The sequence below is a fragment of the Oryx dammah genome, unplaced genomic scaffold (assembly GCF_014754425.2).
Source record: "Oryx dammah isolate SB20612 unplaced genomic scaffold, SCBI_Odam_1.1 HiC_scaffold_19, whole genome shotgun sequence".
Taxonomy (NCBI): Eukaryota; Metazoa; Chordata; class Mammalia; order Artiodactyla; family Bovidae; genus Oryx; species Oryx dammah.
In genome coordinates, this window is record NW_024070203.1 from 43,270,283 (window position 1) to 43,287,329 (window position 17,047).

The window sequence follows — 17,047 nt, forward strand, 5'->3', positions numbered from 1 at the left end:
AACCACAATGAGACAACATTTTATACCCACTAGGATGGCTATTATTAAGGAGAGAAAAAGAAGACTGAAATGTTTGTGAGGATGTGGAAAAAATGGAATTGCTAGGGGGAATATAAAATTGTGCAGCCACTGTGGAACACATTTCCCGTTTTCCTCCAGGGAGGAGGCTGTCTTTTCTCAGTGTTGTTAACTTTTGTTCAATAAATGAAATTGAACCAATTTAGTGAAAAACAAGGGAGTCCTCCTCCTTTGTGAAAAGAACTAAAGGTGAGGGGAGGTGCAGAGGAGCACCGGGGTTGGGGGGGATTGGCCAGCAGAGTGCTCCTTGGACGGCCTGGCTGCTACCTCCCCTCTTGCTGAGGACAGAGGAAGACCTTTTAGGCCCCTCTTCTGCAGGAAGAATACCCACGTGCTTGGAACAAACATCAGCTGAGAGCGCTGTAGGAAAAAAATGAGCCTTGCAGGTGTCAGCAGAGTCCTGACCACCTGCGAGACAGCCTCTATCAGGGATGTCCAAGCTGCAGCAAACTCAATGATAAAGTGACCGCATAACCAACTACAGTACGTGTGAGTAAAAGCAAAACTTTCATTTATAAAGTCTTGCATACACAAAACAAAATACATAATTAAGAGAAATAACTCACTTGCTGTGGGTTTAATTTTGCTGATTTCTTCATTCACAGTAGAGACAGAAGCCAATGGAGCTTGCTGTCTATTATCTGATCTTGGTTGAATAGAATCATGAATATCTACAGATTTCTGTGATATTGTATCCTAATAAAAAAAAATTCATTTTAAGTACAACAAATAAAGCTAAATGATGAAAACAGTTTCTATTACATTGTCTTTAGAAAAGTAATTTACATTGTGTCCATATGAAAATGACACTGCACACACTGCAATAATGGACATAATGGGAAACTATTTAATATCACTACACACAGATAAGAGCTGGCAATCTTTTAAAGAAAAGCTTACTTTCTGACCCTCACTGAGATCAGGCCTGACACCACCCAAGGGCAACAGATAAAAACGCTAAGCTTCACTGTGTGGCAAAACTTGTCAGCAATATCCATGAACTGTCGTGAAATCCAGACAGAACGTATGTAGTGGGTGCGGTCTGTGCACACTTGGTGCAGGCTGAGCCCAGGAACGCTCTGTAAAGGAAGGGTGTCCTGTCACCCCAGACCAGCATCCAGAAAGGGCAGTGAGAAGGTGGCCGACAAGGAAACTGGCCCTGCAGAGAAGCTGACAGGTCCACAGAACCACACCAGAGTCCAGTTCCAGCTACGTGTAACCTTGGGAAAGCCAGGGATCTAGTTCTAAGCTGAGGTTTTCTGGTCTGAAAATGAGCAGGTTGTGGAGGATTTGGTAGTAAATGCAAGGCACCTGCAGTGTCAGACGGTCTGTGGGGGCTGACATGACTACTCTGCCAGCTCCACCTGGTTCCAGCATGAGGCCAGAAGCAGAGGCAGGGCAGCTGCAGGTCTCAGAGCCAAGGAAGAGACTGTGAAGATCACTGCCGGCCTCCACAAGGGACCCTTTTGATTTCTTTCAATTTTCGCTTTTGGAATGAGAATCTTTACCCATGCTTGCCCACCATTGTATTCTGCAAGGGGATCATTTATTTTACAGGTTCACGGATCCACAGAGAAATTTTGCTCCAAAACAGACCATGTACCTGATCTAGATGACTTAGAGGACAAGATCTGGAACTTCTGATACGATGATATTTACACGAGATTTTGGACTTAGTGCTGATGCTACAATAAGTTGAGACTTTGGGGATGTTGGGATGGGATAATGTCTTAGCCCAGAAGGCAGACATGAATTTGGGGGCACCAGAGGGTAAACTGCAGTGGGTTAAATAGTGGCCCCCAAAAGCTAAGTCCAAGTCCTAACCTTTGGTACTTACGAAGGCTACATGGAAATAGGGTCTTTAGAGTTAAGGAACTTTGAGGTCATTCTGAATTTAGGGTGGACCCTAAATCGAATGACTAGTGTCCTTAAAAGAGAGATCTGATACACAGATCTGACTTTACACAGCTACATAAAGATGGAGGCTGTGAATGGAGTGTTGTGTGTACAAGCCAAGGAACGGCAGGGGTTGTCAGCAGCCAGTAGAAGCTAGAGGCAGCAAACCCGGGGAAGGAGTGTGATCTTGCTGATGCCTTCAGTTTGGATCTCTGGCCCCCAGAACTGTGAGAGAATCAACTGCTGCTGCTTTAAGCTGCTAAGTTTATTAGTAATTTGTGACCACACACCCAGGAAACAAATATGCAGGATGAGGGTCTGCTGGAATTCTTTACACTGCTTTTCCAACTTTTCTCTAAGGTACAGTTTTTATCAAAATTTGATGTTTAAATGATACCCAATAACATCTTCAGCCTGGCATGTACACCCTTATGTAAACTGGTATCATGGAGGCACTTGAGAAATCATGTTAATCTCTGTCTCAGAACCATCTATATTTTGCACCATCTTTCTAAAGGAGCTGGGCCCCTATTAAAGGATCTGCCCCATGGTAAAATTTCTTATCACGGATAGTTCAATGATTTAAAATAAGCTTGATTTATTTAAACTTACCAACTGGTTTTCACTCACTGGAGATGGGGTTGGGGGAGCAGTTTCTCCAGAAATGGGACGCCAGGTCAAGAGCCTTTGAAATACCAAAACCATACCAATCACTGAGAGCGTGGGATGTGCCACAGCCAACACACTTTGAAATAACATAAGATGGGGAAGTTCAAGTTGTCCTACAAACGATTCAGGTGCCATCAACCGTCAGGCAGCAGGACTATGTCTTAGTTTCCCCACTAGTAAAAACTCACCTACGATTCAATTCCAAACTTATCCCTCAGAAAAGGATGGCAAATAACTACGAAACAGTGTTTACAAATAAAGTTTCCTTAGACTATTCACAGTAAAATAAATGCTGAGATTTTAAGAAAATTCAAAACCACTGCTTGGTTTAATCTGCTTGAATAAAATGTGACCCAAATAAAAGCACTTCATTGTGACCCAAATTTAGATGATGAGACTAAAGGTTCTGGTTTATAAAACAATTCATATATTTGTTACGGTTTATAGGAGTTTGGTCTGTAATAAACACAAATTCATAGAACACTGAGATATCTGACAAAGCATTTGTTATGAGAAATCACTAGTTACTATCAAATCTTTTATGTCCATCATTCAATACGAAGTGGTATAAAATCTTACGCATGTGGGATTGTGGTTTTGAAGATGTCCAGTGTGCAGTTGCAGGTTTTATCCCAGATTTCTAGTGTAAATTTTTCACCATTCAGAATAACAACATTCTCTAAGCAGTTTGTACCAGATCGTGCCAACTGCTCATTGTCTGGAAAAGAAAAGAGCAATTCATTTGTGTATCACCAGAGTCACATTTAACACTGTGTCATTTATCGGGACAGACCTACCTTGCTGCACACACCAGTAGAGCTGGGCAAAAATGTCATCCAAAAGGACATCACTGAGCACTTCTAAATACTGGGTGAACACATCACAGATCGCATAGAGTGCATGATTACATGTTGTCGTCATCCATTCGGCTTTCTACAAGGGAGACAGTAATCACATGAAGGTCAGGCCACTCATTAGTTACAAAGAAAATGTTTGCATATTTAAAATAAGACTGTCCATGTTCCTTTCAGAGTGCTTAACTCCCTCTAGAATATACTCACCTCACCTTCATATCTGATACCTATTTCTCATCTCATAAATCTATGCATAGAATAACTATTTTCTGCACTGTTTTGATTATAAAAAACCATCACTGCATTATCCTGTTATTAGTGTCTGCTACTTAAAAGTCATAGCATTAATTGCAACAGTTGGTCTTGCTTCAGAATTTGACAGAACATGGAAAAAAAAATAAGAGGAAGGAAATGATAAGAATTTTCCAAGTGGGGTTAGCATAGGTTTAAAATAAAACTGGTGTAAGTAATTTATTTTTCTCAAATGGACTAATCTGATTCATTCACTCATGGTTTTATGCCCCTGAATAAATGTATGTCTACTTAATAACATGTTTTAAGTAAGAGCCTACCTGTAGATCTAAAGTAAAATCTGGAGGTCAGAGAGGCCCCCAAATTTGCATTTAACACACTATATGGAACGAAACACAAAGACCTGATCTTCTCTCCCCACAAACACTGAAACACATTCTGTAACTGGTTTGTAATAAAAGACCTAATTAAACTTAAAAGCTTTTGCACAGCAAAGGAAACAAACAAACAAACAAACACCCTCAGAATGGGAGAAAATATATGCAAAAGCAGCAGCTGACAATGGACTGGTGGTGGTTTAGTCACCAAGTCATGTCTGACTCTTGTGACCCCATGGACTGTAGCCCACCAGGATCCTCTGTCCATTGGGATTTTCCAAGCAAGAATACTGGAGTGGATTGCCATTTCCTTCTCCAGGGGATCTTCCCGACCCAGAAATTGAACCCAGGTCTCCTGCATTGCAGGCAGATTCTTTACCGACTGAGCTATGAGGGAAGCCTGACAAGGGATTAATCTCCAAAATATACAAACAGCTCATGCAGCTCAATATCAAAAAACAAATTAAAAAATGGACAGAGATCTAAAGAGACATTTCTCCAAAGAAGACATACAGATGGCCAAAAAGCACATTAAAAGATTCTCAACATCATTAGTTATCAGAGAAATGCAAATCAAAATTATCATGAAGTATCACTTCAGACCGGTCAGAATGGCCATCAAAAAAAATCTACAAGTTATAAATGCGGAGAAGGTGTGGAGAAAAGGAGACTCTCTTACATAGCTGGTGGGAATATAAATTGGTGCACCACTATGGAGAAGAGTATGGAGGTTCCTTAAAAACTAAAAATAGAGCTATGGCTACCAGCTGCTGCTGCTGCTAAGTTGCTTCAGTCATGTCCGACTCTGTGCGACCCCATAGATGGCAGCCGACCAGGCTCCCCCGTCCCTGGGATTTTCCAGGCAAGAATGGTGGAGTGGGTTGCCACTGCCTTCTCCAATGCATGAAAGTGAAAAGTGAAAGTGAAGTCACTCAGTCATGTCCAACTCTGTGCGACCCCATAGATGGCAGCCCACCAGGCTCCTCTGTCCATGGGATTTTCCAGGCAAGCGTACTGGAGGACCCAGCAATCCCATTCCTGGGCATATATCTGAAATGATATATGTACCCTGATGTTCACGGCAGCACTGTTTACAATAGCCAGGACACGGAAGCAACCTAGATGTCCATCAACAGGGGAGTGGATAAAGACAATGTGGTGCATATGTATATCAGTCATAAAAAGGAATGAAAGAATGTCATTTGCAGGAACATGGAAGGACCTAGAGACTGTTGTATTGAGGAAAGTCAGAGAAAGAAAAATACCATACAATATCACTTACATGTGGAATCTAAAAAAAAAGGGTACAAGTGAATTTATCTACAAAAACAGATACAGAGGTACAGATGCAGAAAACAAACTTATGGTTACCAGTGAGTTGGGAGGGGGGTAGGGAGAGGGATAAACTGGGAGATTGGAATTGACATATATACACTACTATGTATGAAGTAGATAACTAATGAGAATCTACTGAACATTACAGGAACTCTAGTTAATACTGTGTAATGGTCTGTGGTTTTTCCAGTGGTCATGTATGGATGTGAGAGTTGGACTGTGAAGAAAGCTGAGTGCCGAAGAATTGATGCTTTTGAACTGTGGTGTTGGAGAAGACTCTTGAGAGTCCCTTGGACTGCAAGGAGATCCAACCAGTCCATTCTAAAGGAGATCAGTCCTGGGTGTTCCTTGGAAGGAATGATGCTAAAGCTGAAACTCCAGTACTTTGGCCACCTCATGCGAAAAGTTGACTCATTGGAAAAGACTCTGATGCTGGGAGGGATTGGGGGCAGGAGGAGAAGGGGACGACCGAGGATGAGATGGCTGGATGGCATCACCGACTCAATGGACATGAGTCTGAGTGAACTCCGGGAGATGGTGATAGACAGGGAGGCCTGGCGTGCTGCAATTCATGGGGTCGCAAAGAGTCAGACATGACTGAGCGACTGAACTGAACTGAATGGTCTATACGGGAAAGGAATCACAGTGAGTGGATAGATGTATAAATGAATCACTGCTGTAAAGCAGAAACTAACACAATGTTGTAAATCAGCCATACTCAAAAATTAAAAAAATTAAAAGAGTGAAATAAATAAACTTACCATGTATTCTTTATTCAATTTAGAATAATAAGTCACTATGAATACTAAGTAGAACTACTGATGTTTTAGCTGTGACAGTATTAAAACGAGGAAAAGATACTGGAAGTTCAACAAAAATACTGAAAACCTTAATTCACTTCTATTGTCAAAACTGCATTGTTTTGATGACAGAAAACATGCTACAAAGATACACTACTATATCATAATGCCTTAAAGAAGAAATCTCTAGGATTTTTCTTCGTTCACTGTGCTTAATTTGAAAGACTAAAATGTATTAGGAAAAAAGAACCTTTTGACTTGACTATATTAAATAAAAATCTCACCTCTGTCTGCTGTTCTGGCAATTTCATGTTGTCAAAGATTCTGAAAACAATTCTAAATAAATCCTGCCACCAGTGTTTTTCATAAGTGTGGCCGTAAGTTTTCATTATTTCAAACATTACTGTTAAACCCCTAAAATGGAAAAATATAATTAGAAAAGCTAGCATAATACATAAGTACTTATTTTTATAAGTCATTTCACAAAGTTACTGAAAGCTAAGTTTAAAACACTCGATACTAAACTTTTAAGAAATTTAGGTTGTAAAACAGAGTTTTTTAGGATGAATTATTTAGGGAAAAACTCCAAAGGCCCTGGCCTTCAGTTTTTTATTTTTCTTCTACTCCCACTCCTATCACTGCAGCATTTTAAAAAGGTACATGGGAACTACAGAGTGAGAAAGATTATAATTTCGGTGAATACTAATTCTGTGGCTCCATGACCATGTTAGTAAGTATACTGATATGTCTAAGAACAAATAAAATTAGATTTTGGAAAATCTTTTTCAAAGAACTATAGGAATTTTTAGCTAATACTCCACCTGTTCATGTAATATCCTCAAACTAAAGGACTTCTCAAACTCATTCACTAGGAGCCCCGCGCGTGTGGGCAGGTGCCATTCCCCAGGGTGCTGGGCCAGGGCAGCATGTGTCGCACAGGGTGCGAGGGAAGTGTTCCTTGAGAGTAAGCTGCTTTAGTATGCCACTCATTCTCTTCTGAATAAGTGTTAAAACTGAAACTCAAAATTGCCTTCTGATTCCTTATTATCCTTCTTGAAATAATGCCTTCATGGAACCATTAAAAAGCTTGATCTTTTCTCTCTTGTTAAATTTCTTTTAAGAAAATATAGGTACCCTTCCACTTAGAAAAGATTTGTATTTCCCAAAGTCTGGTCATAAGTCAGAACAATATTTCCTGTGAAACACTCCTTGAGGACTTGAGGGCTCCCTGAGATGGTCTAGCTCATTTGCTGCAATGCTACCCCCTGGGCCTGGTACCAATACACATGTGGTACACAGGAACACGCAGTTGTTCAACGGATGTAAAATCACATTACGGTAGTTTGGTTCTAAGGCAAGTTAAGTTTGTTTGCTCTGTTAAGATACCTAATGTGTAAAACTACAGTAAAGGAATTTCTGTGGAAGAAACACACTGTATGTTTCCCAGAAAACCCATGCCTCCCCCCCCTCCGCCCCCCCACACACAATGAGACAGGGCTGGTTCTTCCTCCCACTCCAAGTAACTGGATGCTGAATAACCCCTATGGCTGGGCTGGGCAGACATGAACATCCTGCTTCCTGCAGGCCCCCAAAGCAAACACAGATCCACAGAGGTTCCCAAGGCTTTTCACCTATTGAAGTTCTGGTGAATATTTAAGTTGCCAGTATACGGAAAAGAATATGGAGGGCTCTAAGTTAATTATTTAACCCTAAATCTACAGAATTTTGAGGGACTCAAATGAGAATGCATGTGAAAGTACTCTAACTAGTGTGTTATACAAATCGCAGGGCTGCATTTTTAGATGTAACTGAAATAACTGCCTTTACAAATCCTGGCATGAGGTAAGAAAATCAAAGCCATCCCTGGACAAAGCTTACTCACATTTTATCTCTCTTTACCACCTAGAACACTTATTTTATCTTCTTAGGAACTAAACCCATCCATAATCTGAACATAGGATACAGTGAAAAGCAAGGGAGCATGGTCCCAGACAAGGACAGGTAAGAGAGTAAGAAAGTAGGTCCGTCTGTCCTCGGCCAAAGAGATTTCTACAAATAAACACGGGCAGGGAGGGAGTGCTGAGTTTCTGTGACTTTCAGTTACCACATCTTAGTTGCTCTACTGAAGTGGTGGACATCTGAGAGTGGTATATATAATCAATTAGGGGGCTAGCTTGAATTTTATCAAGTTTCCTAACAGGTCCACTGACAAAAACTCCTCAGGGCCTAAATGTGAAATGAATGTCAAATGTGCTTGTGATGACTAAATTCTGTGAGAAGTTTCCAAGGTGTAAGAATATTTTGGATTATTTTAAATTTCGTAAAATCTGTTGTAACAAATAACACTCTAAAAATCAAAAACTTCTTAGGCTATAAAACAAATTTAACCTTGGCTAGGGATGGGTGTGGTTCTGGCATAAGAGGAGGGAGGAAGGAGAGATTCATTCTTTTATTACATTCTATCACTGATTTGTTACAAATCTATACTACCTTTCTGATGTCCTGCTGACAGATATTAGGATACTCAAGTTGGTCATTTCAATTTGGCAGTCAAAAATAGAGTGAGAAAAACTACATTATGGGATTGATAAGAACGCTAAGAAATTCATAACAAGTTCTTGTGAGTGTAAAATGTGAGCACCGAGCACTCGTCTGGTTCCATCACACCCACAGCAGTTTCTTTACAAATGTATGGGACAGTCACACAGATCTTTTATTGAGAATATACTTTTGAAAGAGTTCTCTTTCAACAGGCCTATGTTACTCAAAACTAGGTTACTGGCCAGTCTTCAAAGAGAAATGATTCTTTACCTAAAAGCCACCAGGGACATGCATTTGGAAATTCTTTGCTCATTCATCAGAAAATAAAGTTTGGGACTAACTTCAATTTCTAATTGGAAACAAAAGTATGAAAAGACAGAATGTGTAAATTAACACGGAATCTAAAATTCAAACTCGGAAATAATAAAAATTTAAGGAAAAGTAATCTATTTCCATTTTTTGTTGCTCTATTTAACATATTTTAAAATTTGCCTATGTAATAATTACTATATTTGATCAAGTTAAACTTATATTCACATAAAAAAGGTTAATTTGATTAAAGTCAAAATAACCCTTGCAAAGTTTTAATTACAAATACTGATTGTTACCTGGTTCTTACATCTAATTTGCATCTATTGATGATACATGATAACTCGAAGAGAATTGGGAACCAGCCTCTCACCCACACTCTGTCTTCAGGTGCCACATTCATGTCATCACTTGTGTACTCCTTGAAAGCCTTTAAAAACAAAGGTAGGTTTATTAAAGACAAGGCGTTAATACCTATACACATTTCTCGAAAGCAGTTTTTAAACATTTTGCAAATCAAAAATGAGCAATTTGATTTAAAAACACTTATAAAAAGATGGAGATTATAACTGCCTACAGAGCAAGAGTAGAGTCCAAAAGCTGCTTTCAGCTCCAACTCCATCATCAGCTTTCCATTTCAGGCATTTAAGTGGTTATAACATCACAAAGCCACACCACCACACTGGGGAGGTGTGCGGATTGAATGCATGTAAGTACTGAACACACCACAGGTCCATGTCAGCATGTGACAGAAAATCTATGAAGCCATCTTTTCTCCTAATGACAGTTACAAAGATATGCAAGTCAAAGCTGGCTGCCGGGTTGCCAATTCAAGCTTTCACTCCAGTGCTTACAACCACACTCATCCACAGTTACCTTCAGTGCTGCAGAGCTTGACACACACAAAACAGTGTATCAAGGTAATGGCTGAACACACAGGCTTGGATTCAAATCCTGTCTCCTTCACTATCCCTATGAGCAGGGGCACATTTTGAGCTTCTTTGTGCCTCAGATTCCTTATTTAATGGGACTATAACACAATCTATCCCATAAAGCTGTTATTGAAAATTAAACAAGTTTATACATGTGAAACACTTAGAAAAATACCCCGTCTTCAATAAATGTGACAATTCAAGATAATTTTGAAAAATGCTTCATATCCCCTAGATTCCCAAATAAACTTAGATCTCAGACTAGAAATAAATGCTAAGTCACATTCTGTTTACTAAATGATGCTATACCTGAGGTCTATCAGACACGTATTTTGCACAATGGCGAATAAGTCGAATTGCTTCCATACTTGTATCTGGGAAAGCTGCATTGCATGCAAATTCAGACAAACATTTTACTGCATCCTGGAAAGAATCAATGGTCGCTGGAAAGTGTTTTTCAAACACAAGGGCTATAAGGGAGAAAAACATATCCAAATAATTAAAGATTTTCAATTATTCCTAATTATACCCAAATACACCGAGCTCTAGATGTAATGGATTTTTCTTGAAGGTTAAGGGTTTTGATTCCAAAAGATATGGGTTCCAAAGTCTGTCTTGACCAGTCACCTGACTGCCATGGGTAGTGGGAACAGCGAGACAGGTCTGTGTTTTGTTTATACTATAAACCCAGCACCTAACAGAGACTGGTACACTCAGATGGTAAAGAATTCACCTGCAATGCAGGAGACCTGAGTTCAGTACCTGGGTGAGGAAGATTCCCTGGAGAAGGGCATGGTAACCCACTCCAGTATTTTTGCCTGGCAAATTCCATGGACAGGAGTCTGGTAGACAAGTCTATGGGGTTGCAAAGAGTCGGACATGACTTAATGACTAAACAACTACAAAGTGCTTATTATTAGCACAATACTTAATTTACTAAATTTAAGCAAACAACAAATGATAGCTATGGTGATGTCATCATTCTTGATGTTGATGACAATGATGGTCATTATTATCTTCTAAGAGAGGCTTATTTGACATCTTAGGTGTTTCAAAGTCAAAGGAGGTTATACATAACACAGTACAGTAGTCAGAAACAAAGGCTATGTCTTAAGACTCTGGTTTTGTGCCTCAATCCATCACTCATTAGTTTTGTGTCTTTAGACAAATAAATTACATAACCTCACTTGATCTGCGTTTCCTTATCTAATTTAAAAAAAAGATAATAAAGATATTTTTCTCATATAGTTATTGTGAAAATTGAAGAAAATACATGCAAAGTGCGTATAGTGCTTGCCTTGCAGTAAACATTCAATAAATGTTAACTATAATATTATAATAATGGTAATACTATCACTTTTTACTCTGCTTCTATAGGCAAAACTTGGTAAAGCCCACGACAAGCCAATAATCTTACACTTGAGCTATCCTCTGAACACTCTCAAGTTGTGTTGTGCTGTGTTCCAACTTGAACAGAGCTTAGGGGATACTCACTGACAATATGTCCCGTTGTCTGAAATGCAAGCTCAACTATGCTTTCATCTTGATCTGATGCAGCAAGATGAAATACAGAGAAGATGTTCTTCCATCCGGACCGAATGTTAGCAGCTTGAGAGTTAACCATCTGCGCTATACACCGCACAACCATATCGCGAATTGTTGGAGACCTAGAATAGTAATATAACTGCCTGGATAACTCTCATCAGGGTTTTTTTTTCCCCCTTCTCTTCTGTTCCACCTGCCTCCCCCCCCCGCCACTACTGTGGAAAATACACTATTTTCCTGATGTTAAGCAGTTCAACAAATATAATACCTGTTCCGTTTCATTATATGTTCAAAAGGTCTTAAGAAGTCCTTCTGGAATCTGAAATTAGCAAGCTCTCCTTTCTCTAAGAACTTCATTGACAGCTGCCTCAGGGAGTCTACTGCAAAAATAGCTACATCTTCATTAGGATTACAGCCAACCTGTAACAGCAACAGAAATAGAGGATGCTAATATCAGCAGAAAAACTGGTAATTTTCTTGAAAAACATATCATTAATAGCAAAGACAGGTAAATTCAAAGATTCTCCATGTGGCACTCAGTATGCTAACAATATTTCTCAACAAGAAGAACATATTTTAACTAAATTATTAAAACTAGAACAATTATTTCTAGAAGAAAAAAACAAGACAAAGTGTTTTCTAATCTAATTACAAAAAAATATAATAAAAAAACTGCTCAGGAAGGAAAAAGGTCTTAACTAGATTATGGTAAGGGAATTTTAAACAACAAAAATAAATTACAATTTAAGCAAATTGTATAATTACTCAAATACCTTATTAAAATGATCTCCAATAACTTCCCAAATTCGAGACCATTGCAATCTTATTCTTCCCATGTTGTAATATGATATTTCTACTATTTTTTGCAGACTAAACATTCTTGGATGCGTAGTAGAAAGTAATTCATCCATAGACACAGCACAGAGCCAACGGACAAAATCCACTATAATAGAAATAGATTAACATTTACTTTAAAGCTTAAAGTCTTTTAACCCAAAAGTCAGTTTTTTAACTGAATGTACATACTTACCAATGGCATTTCCATCTAGCCTTGTGGACCCTGTAAATATTCTAAAGAAAAAAACAAAAATCACAATGCAAAAATTTATAAAGTCTCATATCTGATGTATCAATTCAAAAACAAGTGGCCTAGTTTACTAGCTACTTTTATATGTAACTGAGTGTATACTTTTTACCAGATAGTTTAGTAACAAGTGTAGTTGGAATGTACCCCCCACCCTTGTACTGAATGATATTAGAGAATGAATACATTGCTGCAATTTTACTAGTAAATTTATCAACACTAGGATGGGTATTTCATGAGCCTCAAAATAAGAGACTATTAATTTGTAAAACTAATAACTGGCATACACAAAACACACTTCTCAATTTTCCTGAGTATTTACTAGTTTAAACATGTTCTTAAAATGAAAACTTCTACTTTATTTTTATAAATAATGTACATCTGATTAAAAAATCTCATGGTGAATTACAAGTGATGACTAAAACCTTACAAATAGTTTTCAACAGTTTAACTAACAAGTAACTAACCCCTTTTCTTAGAGCATTCAAACGTTCAGAGTTAAGCTATGCTATCCAGCTTTGCCCTGCCTCTTCACTTGAGCTCTTTTTCTGTGTTTCGAAGTTTCATAAAAGATTTCAGCATAAACACATTAGTCCTCTTACTTTAAAGTCTGCATGTGGTGACTTCAAGGATAAATTGATACTCCTCAATGTAAACTGTACATGATAGGATTTGGATGATAAAAAGGAAACCTCAAAAGCAGGAGCAGGTCAAATATTAAACTTAGAAACAAAGGGAATCATAGTAACAGTACAGCTACCAGCAATCACAGGGTGGGTACTACCCAAAGTGCTTTATATCTATATCTACCTATCTACCTATCTATCTATCTATATATCCACTCATATAACAACCACAGATACCATGGAGTACGTTAGACTCCCAACCTAATCAACACAGAAACTGAGGCACAAAGATATATAATAACTGTCTAAAAATCACAAGGCTACTACGTACTAGAGACAGTCAAACCAGGACAGGCTGACCCCAAAGTCCACCCTCTCAACCACCCCACACTTATCTGAGCAAAACAGAATTTAAACATTTACAATACATTCTACTTTTTTCCTACTACCACAGTCTGAATGTTCTGAGTATATCATGATTTTTCAACCTCTATGCCCTTGAAGGTCTATGCATCCTGGCAATAGTGAATAATGAAAACAAGAAGGAAAAGCAGTTTAAAAACTGACAAGGTAATAACTCAGAATTTCATCTCTGGCTAAAGAGATATCTTAACATTTCCTCTATTGCTCTTGTGAGTAGAACAAAACAAAAGTTCAAAAATCTGACTGAAAACATTATGGGGGGCGGGGAGGAAGAGTAACGGGGCCTCAGTGAACCTAGTGGTTAGACTGGATCCTGAAATGTAAAATAAAGGCTACAGACCTCTCACACGAACAAAAATGAGAAGTGCTGGACTCTGCATTATGAATGTCATTAGCTGTTTCTCAAACTAGAGGGGTGCTCCTGGAAGGCAGTGGCTATAAAACCCATACCACAAACGAAGTCCAACCTAAACAGTACAAGGGAAACAACAGGAAAAGCAACAGAGGAAACAACCTTTTGTAAGCAAGGAGGACGCAAGTGACAAAGAGCAGGGGAGGAAAGAACAGCAGCAGAGAACTCCAGGGAAAGCTGCAAGGACCCCTGTGAAGACGGCCAGAGAGAACGGCAAGCAAACAGCCAGGCTCTGCAGACTTGGGTGACAGTGTGAGCAGGGGAGCATTCATCCTGGGAAAGGGCATTTTCATTTCCACTCACTCTGGTAGCCTCTGAGGGGTCACTATATTTCTAGAAATGCTCCATTAAAGATAAGTCATATAGGAGAGCAGCGTGGTCTAGGGAGGCATTTATAGTAAAGCCTTTATATACTAAGGCAGAAAACAGCTGTGCTTCACAACATCAACTATAAAATGGATTCTACACGCCTGTGTGAAAAGCAGAGAACAGAAGCATGAGAATCTTGTGTGTTAATATTAAAAGACACACCCCTGAAAAGTACAAGTAGGAAAAAAAGATTGACAGATTTCCTGAATTCTTATACATTATGATAGTGATGAGACAATGCAAAAAAAAAAGGTTGAAATTTGCAGATTCTAGATCAAATCAACTTCAAGCTGTATGCAACACAGAGGCACATGAAATGACTGCGTATCTAAAGTCTTCATAGTGAAAATATCAGAGGTAACATTTATGGCTTAGACTCAACTGAAAGACATATGAGAAAACAGTCAGGGAGGAGTAGTCCATATTTTCTGATAGGTGACAGAATATTCCAAAGTGTGGGACAGGTCAATATAAAGCCAGATCTGGTATGCTTAAAAAAAAAACTATTAAATAAAAAACTATGGTGCTACATAACTTTTGACTTTCAGGGGTAAATCATTCCTGTACAAAATCCACCCCCGCGAAGTTGAGTAACATTTAAGAAATAGCTGGTTTAACAACGCCTAGAAAATGTTTTCCTAGCAAATCCGAGAGGATCAGAGACTCCAGGTTAAAGTGCCTTTATACTCTTAAGTTCTAATAATACAGGATTCCAAACACAAAAGTGAACATAATCATAAAATTTTACTATTTTAAAGCTTTGAATGGAATCAAAATTTTTCCATTAAAAAACAGAACCTATTTATAATTAAGCAAAGAATTATTTTCATTTTGCATGTTTAGTTCTTATACTTATCACAACAGATTATTCAGAATAGGCCTAAAGTCAGAAAAACAACATTTTTGCTGAACAAGTACAGGACTTTCAAGGATGATGCCTGACAATACTCTCAACCACTGTCTTGACTTCCAGGGCTGTCTCACTGAGTCAGCCTATGGAATCAGAATATCACAAATAAAAATAAATTCAGATACTCAGAAAGAAATTCAGAAGCCATTTGAGAAATTGTGATATGTACCACATAAGAATAATATAAATCTTGTAACAAAGATGTAATTTTTGATGCTTTCACTATAAGGTAAAATGTAAATATTGAGGTTGTGCGTAAAAGTGTGGACCCTGAATTTATGTTGTAGAAGTATCCGGTGATGATGAGTTTGAGACAGTGACATACTAATAGAATTTGTGCTAAGACTCCTCTGAAATTGCACAAACTCTTAAAATGGAGAGGCAGATTACCTGTTCAAATGAGTGGCATGTTTCTCTGCAGCAAAGTGGCCAGCTGGATAAATCAGAACTGGCTTTGGTCACATGAAGTATGCTATGGCAACAAGACTAGTAAGTAAAATTTGACTCTTGTCTGAGTAGATTCTCCTAACAGTGATGATGCACTTTTGGGTGGCTAGAAAACCATCTGGAGGAGGTCTACCCTGGCAGCAGAAGGACAGACACTATAGTTGGCGCTATTCCTCAGATTCTCTGCTAATGAAAGTGTCACTGTAATCATCACGACCAGACTGGCCTGGCTGAGGGAAGGAGCAAGTTATCTGATTCCCCTCGTCTCAGTTTCCTCATCTGTAAATTGAGGACAGTAATAATACGTATCTTATAGGCTACTAAGAGGATTAAATGAAGTAACACATGGAAAGCATCTTTTCTGTTTGTTTAATATAATATAATCAGTTATACATACATCTACTCTTTTTAAAAATTCCCTTCCCAGAAAGCACTCTGAAAAGCACATGTTAAGCCTCTGAGTTATATAGTAGATATAAAATGATACACAATCTCTTTTCAACCATCATGAGAAAAAGGCAAATTAAGCCCCTCCCTCCACCCCCAAAAAAGCAAGTGAGCACATGGACAGAAAGAATACTTTCCAAGTAAGAAGTTCCAGGGAGTACTGCAAGGGTCAGTAACAACTAAACACTCTAGTTCCATCTAAGGAAAAAGTTTTCATCTATGGCAAAGTAAAATAATAGATCAGTGGGAGTCTCTAGGCATCAAGGAAAGATTATAATACACACTGGATTTTTGACAGTTCCCATCAGAAGTGTTAAAATGTAAACACCAGTGTTACAAAATGTTTCAATTATTTGGGCATCCATATGGAAAACATTCATCTTCTTTAAAAAAAAAAAATCAAAAACTAGACATTATTTTGAACACTGGGGATTTTTAAAATCTAGAATATTCTATAGTGAAACAAACCATAATATATTCTTTTAGAAATATTTAGAAATAGTCTTTTAGAAAACCAGACTAGACATGAGGAATGTATATACTATATGTATATAGTATATACTATATATACTATGTATAACTATATACTTAATGTATATACTATAAAATATAATTCTCCCCAGTGAGAACTGCCAGCAAACCCTTTCATTTTCCCCATAATGCAATCCCATATCATACATTCAGGAAGATAAATTATACTCTATTTTCAAATAGGAATAATAAGGGGAGTACATTTTTTTA

The 17,047-nt window shown here is 38.2% G+C and overlaps 1 protein-coding gene across 2 annotated transcripts in view; it reads right to left on the reverse strand.

Annotated features, from left to right (window-relative positions):
* Window positions 1-17,047, reverse strand: part of ARFGEF1 (ADP ribosylation factor guanine nucleotide exchange factor 1) — a 132,296-nt gene that overhangs the window by 9,216 nt on the left and 106,033 nt on the right. For both annotated transcript variants that reach the window (XR_005724600.1, XM_040261329.1), the window contains exons 24-34: window positions 12,619-12,659; window positions 12,362-12,531; window positions 11,857-12,008; window positions 11,538-11,710; window positions 10,353-10,513; window positions 9,411-9,541; window positions 6,546-6,675; window positions 3,441-3,576; window positions 3,223-3,361; window positions 2,587-2,659; window positions 645-774 (exon numbers count right to left, since the gene is read on the reverse strand). Coding sequence is in view for 1 of the 2 variants with exons in the window: in XM_040261329.1 (XP_040117263.1) it covers window positions 645-774; window positions 2,587-2,659; window positions 3,223-3,361; window positions 3,441-3,576; window positions 6,546-6,675; window positions 9,411-9,541; window positions 10,353-10,513; window positions 11,538-11,710; window positions 11,857-12,008; window positions 12,362-12,531; window positions 12,619-12,659 (1,436 nt within the window). In the remaining variant the exon portion in view is untranslated. The remainder of the gene's footprint in view (window positions 1-644; window positions 775-2,586; window positions 2,660-3,222; window positions 3,362-3,440; window positions 3,577-6,545; window positions 6,676-9,410; window positions 9,542-10,352; window positions 10,514-11,537; window positions 11,711-11,856; window positions 12,009-12,361; window positions 12,532-12,618; window positions 12,660-17,047) is intronic.